At 42.1% G+C, this 9,422-nt stretch overlaps 1 protein-coding gene across 1 annotated transcript; it reads left to right on the forward strand.

Moving 5' to 3' along the window:
- The first annotated feature begins 1,059 nt into the window (after positions 1-1,059).
- Positions 1,060-9,142, forward strand: LOC136528503 (probable histidine kinase 1). Its single transcript, XM_066521472.1, has 13 exons — positions 1,060-1,489; positions 2,359-3,280; positions 3,380-3,436; positions 3,589-3,816; positions 4,355-4,448; positions 4,535-4,741; positions 5,034-5,164; positions 5,380-5,429; positions 5,565-5,875; positions 6,010-6,113; positions 6,404-7,099; positions 7,892-8,071; positions 8,632-9,142. The coding sequence occupies exons 2-13, from the start codon at positions 2,579-2,581 to the stop codon at positions 8,758-8,760; spliced, it is 2,889 nt and encodes a 962-aa protein (XP_066377569.1). The 5' UTR covers positions 1,060-1,489; positions 2,359-2,578; the 3' UTR covers positions 8,761-9,142.
- Positions 9,143-9,422: the final 280 nt, after the last annotated feature.

Below are 9,422 nucleotides of genomic sequence, written 5' to 3' on the forward strand. Positions count from 1 at the left end.
CTTCGTGTCCAGCTTAGGCTTCGGCTCAGCAGGTTGGACCTTCAGTTTCCACAGATCAGCTACTACACTATCCACAGTTTGCTTCAACTCTTGCAATTCTTCCTTCAACTCGGCATAACAGTCAGCTGATGTCTCCTTACCAGTATGCTACCGGCTTTCCCTTGCTTCCAAGGCCTCAATCTGCAACTCAGAGCAGATGAAGCCACATGTAGTATGATCACCCTGCACACAAAAAGCATCAATCAGAGTAGCATCAACAGACACAGTGAGGTCAACAATGTCAAGAATCATAACTTTAATGTTGTACGGGCACGTGAGAAACCACTGACCCTTTATCGTCGGCTGCTTGCTCTGGATCCAGACCAAAGGAACATGGCAATAAGGGCACTCCCTTCTGCCGCTGCCCGTCGCGCTCGAGCCCGTCGAAGGTACCTTCATCGGGCTTCCAGTCCACTGCCCCGCCATGGCTTCAAAAGCTAGGCGCAGCCACGGAGCAGAGCCTACAAACCAAGAGATGGGGCCACGGGAGTACAGCTCGGGCGCGGGCGCCAGGACGCCGGCGGCGGTAGCTGACTCAGGCACGGGCGTAGGCTCAAGGACGCCGGCGGCGGCAGCTGACTCGGGCGCGGGCGCGGGCTCTAGGACGCCGGCGGCTAGGGTTAGGGTTCACCCGCCGTCGCTACGTCGGGAGGACGAGTGAGAGACAGAGTGAGCGCGAGGAGGAGAAGGGACTGAGAGATGGGGCCACGGGCGCAACGCATGCCTCTTTCATCTTCGGACGGGGACAAAATCGTCCATACAGAAAATAGCACAGTGCGCATACGACTGCCAGTGGGCCCAATCAGCTGAAAGACATAGAAAATGGCGAAACTCAGTGAAACGATGAATTATAATGGTAGATCTCAAAATAGATGAATTTTAATGGTGCATCTTAAACTTCTGAGAATTGTAATGTTACCGATCCAAGTAGCTTTTTTTTTTACCCCCTCCTCCCCTTGTCGCTTCCCTCCGCGCCCACCACCACCACCAGTCCACCACCACCACCACCGGGGGACGGCGGCCAGATCGGCCGGCGGGAAAATGGAGAAAAGAAATCAGCCACGAGGGCGGATGACTAAACAAGTCGCGCAGAGGGCGACGCCAGTTGCGCAATTCTTTTCGCTGCGCACATGGCCCCTCCGCCCCAGCGGGCGCGATTCCTTGCACCAGCTGCCCCTCCGCCCCCCCGCGCAATTTTTATACTATTCTCGTCACATGGCCGCTGCGCCCCCGCCCCGCTCGCGGCCATTAGATCCTCCTCTGCAAACTCCACCCTCTTCCTCCGACCCTCGCCTCTGCTCCTGCTCCTGCTCTGCTCTGCTCCCCGTCGCATTGACCCCGCACCTGCTTCCTGCGCCTCTGCTCGCGTGCAGCTCAACTCGTCCGTCGTCGAGGCCGTGACGACTCGCCGTGGGACGGCGTCTCTCCGAGCTGCGCCTTGTTCTTCCAGGTGGGCGATCCTTGTTTGCGTGTCGCGAGGTTTAGTGATCGGGAGTGCCGGCCGGCCGGCCGGCCAGGCATTTTGTCGGATGGGTGGCGGGCGTAGTGCTGTCCAGTCTAGCTGTTCCGTTTTGGTTGTTTTTTTAGTTGCTTTTTTCGTCGTACCAACTTTGCTGGGCCGTTGCGCGGTGAGAGATTTGATCTCGAGCGCTCTAGGATCACTTGAAGTTTTTTCGGCATTTCGTCGAATGGGTAGTGCGCGGCCTAGCGCGACAGAGCAGGGATCCTACTGGGATCAGGCCTCCGACGTATGCTTTGCGGTTGCGCGTCCCGTTGCTTTCTTGGTTGCCGTTAAGCTTGAGTGTTTGACTTTATGAGCTGTATGCCGCGTAGTTGATCCGTAACGACTCTGGTGTGATCTCCTGGAGGGTTCAGTTTAGTTGGTTAAGTTAATTTTCTCAGGTTTGCATCTCCGTGTTAGCGACTCATCGTTTAGTTCAGTTATTCAGTCGCGTTTGATTTTTTCCACAGCTGGAGCACCCCCAGAATCTTAGATTCGGTTGTGCACTTTTTTTTACTGATTCTTCCCTTGATCCAAAGATGATCTCCAGCATGCCTTGAGGAAATGGAAGGTTCCATCTTTATGGCTTGGAATTCTGTTAAAAGCTGAACTTCGTGTCAGCTTTTGGTACCGCACTGTCAAGTGTTTTCTTGAGCAACAGTCAGCCTTTCAGTTCCTGTAATCATTTGATTTTCATTGGAAAATTTCTCAATCTCTTTATCTATTATCATGTATATATCCTTTTATTTGACTCCTCCATGAGGATACCATCCTTTTGTTTAATTTGGTACTGAGCTGCAAATGGGATGTATACGCAGATAAGGAGCAGCTTCTGATTCTCGCTCTCTCATTGGTTATTCAGTGGAACTGTTATGCTACTGGTTATATCATTCTCAGAGAACAAGGAGCATAGAAGTTTAAGTCATGGATTAATGTTATCAGCTATAGTCAGCAACATCATCTGTTGGGTTCAACAGTCAACTGATGTGTGAGTAAAATTTCAACGTGAACAGAAAACCGTGCTGATTATCGAGAAAGATGGGGGACGACTACCTAGCTGAACCTGAGGATGAGGTTACACAATCAATGTGGCCTGAGAATATAGGAGACAAACACCAGAGGCAGTTCAGAATGGAAAACTTTAGGAAGGACCAAGATGCTTTCAAGGATGTGAAGTTTAATGAAAAGCCTGTTCATGTGGATTTTCAGCGGCTTATGGAAATGGCAAATTCTGAGAAAGGTGTTTCTCAGATGCTATACTTTATGAAGCACTGGGAATATAAGAGAGCCAATGCTGCTCGGCTTCTGGAGGAAGAGCTTGGTCTTCTCTGCCAACAAAGGAAAGAGATTGAGCAAAATAAGCAACAAATCTTGGAGGAGCAACGTTTTCAGGATGAGAGTTATTATGCTGTAAAGCGGCATGTACCGATACTGGATGAAGTTTATGAAGATGAATGGAAGCGACATAGCAAAAAGAATGACGATCTTTCTCGTAGTAGGGAGACTAAAATAGATGCAGATTATGACAGTGTTTCCTACTGGAAAGAGCGGGCAACTAAGTTAGAGGAAAAACTTGAGGAAAGCATCCAAAGGGAGCATTCTTTAGTTGAAAAATTGGAGGAAAATATTAAGAATCTGCAGTCACACACACCAGCTGAGGAATTCTCTGGAATGCTAAAACGCGCCGATTACTTCTTGCACTTGGTTCTACAAAGTGCTCCTATTGTTATTGCTCATCAGGTACGTTCTGAGATGCTTTTTCAAATAGGGCATGGCATAGAACATTGAACACAAACTTTTATAACAGGGTATAGATAACCCATATATTGTTCTTTTCAGGATGCTGATTTACGGTACCGTTTCATATTTAACCACTATCCAACACTTGCTGATGAGGTAATCTTGACGCCTTTACATTGCGTGTTGCTGTATGATTAGAGTATGCAATGGCTCTGAACATTGGCAATAAACAAGCACTACGTGAGACTTTGATGTTCTAGTACTTTCAATAAGTTTCAACTTTGTCTGAAGCATATCATTTTTATCAGGATGTTATTGGTAAGACAGACTATGAGATATTGTCAGGTGAGGGTATAGAAGAGATGAACAGTGTCAAGCGAGAAGTTATGGCCACGGGAATAGCAACTAAAAGAGAATTTGCGTTTAATACACCAATGTTTGGGGCAAAGACATTTGTGACATACATTGAGCCAGTTTTCAGCAAAGGTGGGGAAACGATTGGCGTGAATTATGTTGCAATGGACATAACAGATCAGGTACCTTTATGAATTTGAATTCTCTTATGATGTACCTTTGATTCCCTTTGCTTCTGGATGTTGAAAATTCTGATATTATCATTGCGGGGGTTCTATATTGGTACTAGCTGTATGATTCTTTGTTTCTCTTTGTTTTAGTGGGCACTAGTACACTTATCTTCCTTGGTAAATATGGTACTACAATGCCTGTGACTCTCCCAGTGGATGGATAATATCGTACCTAGGACTGCACGCTAAAATTTCACTACCACCAAAAAGGGGACATGCTATTTCCTAAACGTTCAAGATGTAGTATATTTTTATTGGCTTGTAACTAGCACAAGCGACCAAGAGTAAGCTTTTAGTTGCTATACTGCAAGGATATATTAACGGTTTTGATTTTTAATATTGATGCCTTGAGATGATCGTACAAACTATTTTCTGAGGGTATTTTTCTCATGTTATCTCCTGGACGGAAAAACTGTCTCAACACACTGAATGGTGTTCTGCATTTCATTTCATGCTTTTGAACTGCAATTAATCTTTCTTTGCACATTAGTTCAAAAGAAGAGAGAAAATGGCAGACATAAGGGTGAGGGAAGCTGTCCAAAATGCCAAGGAAACTGAACTTAGCAAATCTCTTCACATAACAGGTCTGCATCTTGTTACAATACTATTTTTATGCACTTATGCTAGACTGGTATTCGGAACACTTACTTTACCTTATTTCACATTTCAGAGGAAACAATGCGAGCAAAACAAATGCTAGCTACCATGTCCCATGAGATCAGATCTCCTCTTTCAGGTGTTCTTAGCATGGCCGAAATTCTTGCAACTACCAAACTGGATAAAGAACAGCATCAGTTGCTTGAAGTTATGTTATCCTCTGGAGATCTTGTATTGCAGCTGATCAATGACATCCTTGATCTTTCCAAAGTGGAGTCAGGTATTTCTGTATTTGAAATCATATACTTCAGCGATTTGAGCCATTTATAATTTCTTGGTTTCAAGTGGTTTGTAGAAGTTTCTGTAATTAAGAACTTGCTGCAGAGACATACAAATATGAATTGAATGTCATTTCACATGTTATGCATTGCAAATAAGTCAATAATGATTTCATAGGACTAAGGTGGTTCAATACTTGTTTCAAACTAGTTTGGTGCTGCACTAATTATTTGATTAGTTATGTTATTTCATCCCCTAAATTGAATTGTTTGTTTATGCCTTCATCATTTCAGGGGCCATGAAACTAGAATCCACGACATTTAGACCAAGGGAAGTAGTTAAACATGTACTCCAAACTGCCGCGGCTTCTCTAAAGAAGGAATTGACCCTTGAAGGGTGCATAGGTGATGATGTTCCAGTGGAGGTAAAGAGAATTACCTATCCTTGGCCTGCTTCTTGTCTATACTCTTGAGGTTTTCTAATTTCACGTATCTACAGATTGCCTTTAGTTGGAAAATGATGCGCCTGTTTACAAATTCAAGTATTTTTTAGGAGGAGATACCTTTGGGAATATAGTTATCCAGCTGGATGCAAAACGATACATTCACTCATAATTTGTTTTCTAATGTATTGGTGTAGGTTATTGGTGATGTGCTAAGGATTCGGCAAATTCTGACCAACTTGATCAGGTATGGACTTCATACATTGTGAAGGCATACAGTCGGGTACTCAACTTAAAAGGGTTGATGAAACTCATTTACCTGTATAGAATGGAAACATGTGTACTGTAGTCTGACATTATTCGGTATTTTAAATCATTGCAGCAATGCAGTCAAGTTTACACATGAAGGGAAAGTTGGAATAAATCTTCAGGTCGTGCATGACAAGCAACCAGGATGCAAAATAGAGGGCGGGAAAATTCATAAGCGAGCGTATTCTGGGACAGCAATTACTGCTGCAGAAACTGCTGCTGTCTCTCCAAGAAACTGTGATAAAGATAATTTGCATTGCTCGAAACATGAAGATGCTTTTCAGAATGGTGTTCCAACATGTGAAAATTTCAAGGAGGATATTGAGGGAGAGGAAGTCGTTTGGCTTCGCTGTGATGTATATGACACTGGAATAGGAATACCAGGTTTTCCCTGACATTTTTCTATTTTCTTTTGCATAATCATCTTCTCCATATATCACTTGATGGAGAAACTTTATATAATGCTTGCTACATGTTTGGCTTTGTTTCTGATTGTTTCAACATCTGGCCACCTGCAGAGAAGTCCTTACCATTGCTGTTCAAGAGGTATATGCAAGCTAGCACCGATCATGCGAGGAAGTATGGTGGGACAGGGCTTGGCCTTGCAATCTGCAAGCAGTTGGTATGAACTTCAGTTCCCATGCATTGATGCAGTTAAAGGAGAAGGACACAATATTGTATAATGGTGGTCGTTTTATTTTTTTAATGTGAACAATTATGCATACATTTTTCTGTTTGAGAATAGTTATGCATACATGGAACTCAGATAAATGATAGTACTTATGCATACATGGAACACAGATAACTAGAAATACAACAGTAACACCTGTAACTTTAGTTGTAGGTTGTAACTTGTAACTTAAAGCAGCCCCATGGTAACTGATAAAAGTGTGTGTTTTTATAATGATTTAGGTGGAGCTGATGGGTGGTACTCTGACTGTGGTCAGCAAAGAGAATGAAGGATCAACATTTACATTTGTGCTGCCTTGTAAAATCCCTGTAAAAGAGGAGCATAGTGATGATCCTGATGAAGTGCACAGTTCTCGGAATGATTCTGCAAACAGTGATATAGAAGGTTCTTTCTTTTTCAAGCCACAAATGCGAGCTTCTCTTCTGTCTCCTGGAGTTTCAATAATGAACAACACAAAGTTATTTGGTGCCAAGCTTATGTGCTATGACCCGCCTGACATATCAGATGACCGCAAATTGTCCTCAAATGGTTTCTCATCAACGGAACATAATTTTACAAATACCTCTACTGCTCGCCAACCGAATGGTGTTAGGAGCACAGCTGAAGAAGAACATGATAATGCAATGGTCCTTGAACTGAATAGTCAAGCTGAACGGGTTTCCAGTTCCCGGGGAGACTTGGTATCCGTTTCAGGTGCTGCTCCATGCAAAGTTCTTGAAGAACAGTCACTCCACAAGAAATCAAAGTGTTCTCCAACCAGCAACAAAGCAAAGATCCTCCTAGTTGAAGATAACAAGGTCAACATAATAGTGGCAAAATCAATGCTGAAGCAGCTGGGCCATGCAATAGATATCGTAAATAATGGGATGCAAGCAATCCGTGCGGTACAGCAGCATCAATATGATCTTATTCTGATGGTATGGCTAGAACTGTTTTCAATCATGAAAGTATAAGTGTTACATGCTTATTAGTTATTATTACTTCTGATTATTTATGTCTACTTCATCAACTCATCCTTCTGTAGTGTCACTTAGTTCGCAATTGCCTCACCTCAACATCTTATAAGATGCAGAAGTAATACCCTGAGGATGCTAATCCTGCATCAAATTTGTGACCAAACGGCTGATTTCATGCAGAGTGTGTCAAGTATTAATTCTTTGTAAATAAGAAAACAAAGAAAAACTTTGTACTCCTATTCCAAATTATAAGGCGTTTTGGCTTTTCTTGATATATAGCTTTTGCTATGCACTTAGATATACATTATATCTAGATACATAGTAAAAGCAATGTATCTAAGAAAGCCAAAACGTCTTATAATTTGGAACGGAGGGAATAATTTTTTAGATTATTAATGATACACATTGAAGAGTTTAACTATAGGCAAGGGTTATATTAATGATTGATTGGCTTGCACACCCTGCATAATTGTTTAAGGCACTTGTTCAGATTTCTTCTAAGGTTCATGGATTATCCTTGCTGTTCGCAATGGTTACTTTCCCATCATACCAGTGAACCAGTACAGGTGTTGGCTTGGTAGTCCTTGATTACCTTGACAAAAACAATGTTAAATCATTACAGCAACTCATGGTGTGATATCAATATTGGTATTCCAGGATAGATTCACAAACCAAGTGAAAATGTTTATAATATATTACAAACATTTTGCTTCCATTCCTCTAATTAAAATGCTATTGGTTTCTACTTTACAGGATGTTCACATGCCAGAAATGGATGGCCTACAAGCAACTAAACATATCCGTTCTTTTGAGAATACTGGCTGTTGGGACGTTTCTGTAAAGCCTGAAGACAATCGGATGATAACCAACTCAGCTATTTCATCAGATTGTGCACATGCAAAAAAACAAGGGCAGAGGGTTCCTATAATTGCGGTAAGTTTACAGTTACACTAAATTCTAACTCATATCAACTAAGATCTCTTTGTCAGCTTTACTTGCATGCTACTTCATATATTTTTCAGTCGAGTAAAATGCATTGGCGGTCCTTAAACTTGTTCCGTGGTGTCATTTAGGTACCTATACTCTTAAAATGCTCATGTAGGTCCCTCAACTCTAATTGTGTCACTTGAGGTCCAGATCACCCTTATCAGGAAGTAATTACATATTTGACATTCTGGACGTTGTTATCTTGTACTCCAGTATACTCCATATAGGGTGTCATGGTTGCATGCCATGCAGAAAAGGTTTTGTTAATTAGTGTGATGGCAAATGGACCTTAGCTGAGTTGATTAGGTGGCTCTAGTAGCACTCCTCAGGTCCACACCGTGGGAGCGAATTTCAGGCTGGGGTTAAAAAAAATCTTGTCGTCTGTCCCACGCTAGAAAATCTCTGATGTATTTTGCTCCTTGGTATTTTCTTGATCAAATGTAAATAGAATCCTCGTGTCAGATGAAATTGTATTCTTCCAACCCTAGTCTCCTTATGCATTGCAGATGACAGCAAATTCATTCGCAGAGAGTGCCGAGGAATGCCTTGCTGCAGGCATGGATTCCTACATATCTAAGCCTGTGAACTTTCAGAATATAAAAGAATGCCTGCAGCGGTATTTAATGTCTCAATGACTAACCAATTGTTGTAAAGTAGAAAGGTAATCAGTAGATTAGGAAAGTTTTGTGAAATCACTTATCAGTCCGTTTCTTGTAAATCAATGCGTAATAAATATAGTGTCTTGTCGACCATTTTACCTTTACTACTGGGAGACAGAGACAGAGCTCTATTTTGGAGAGCATCCTGAATCTGACCTAACCCCACAAGTAAGATCAAGAGCTGACTCTAAACTTTAGGATCCTCATTTGTTTACGAGACATATTCCTGTATATAATTGCTATGGAGGTTCTTATCCTTTAGCAGTTAGTCTTCCATCTGTATCATAATGGATGAGCAACATCGGTTTTATGATGATGTGATGGAGAAGCAAAGGTGTGATACAGCTATAAATGTATATGTATTGCTGCAACATTTACGGATCAAACCTGCCATCTTTTCGATACAAATTATTCTAATAATCTATGCTCAAAGATTTAGAGGTTTGATATTTTCTATCATGTAGAAACACTGGTGGTTATTATCCTTCTCATAGTATCTTCTTCTAACTTATAAGTGTATATACTGGCGTTCAATTGTTGTATTTCTACTATATGGTATCTTCTTCTAACTGTTAGGCAAATCCAGTGATAAATTGTTCATGCTCTGCTAGCTCAGCTGTGAACAATGGCTTTAAAGC

Source organism: Miscanthus floridulus, chromosome 19 (genome assembly GCF_019320115.1).
Source record: "Miscanthus floridulus cultivar M001 chromosome 19, ASM1932011v1, whole genome shotgun sequence".
NCBI lineage: Eukaryota > Viridiplantae > Streptophyta > Magnoliopsida > Poales > Poaceae > Miscanthus > Miscanthus floridulus.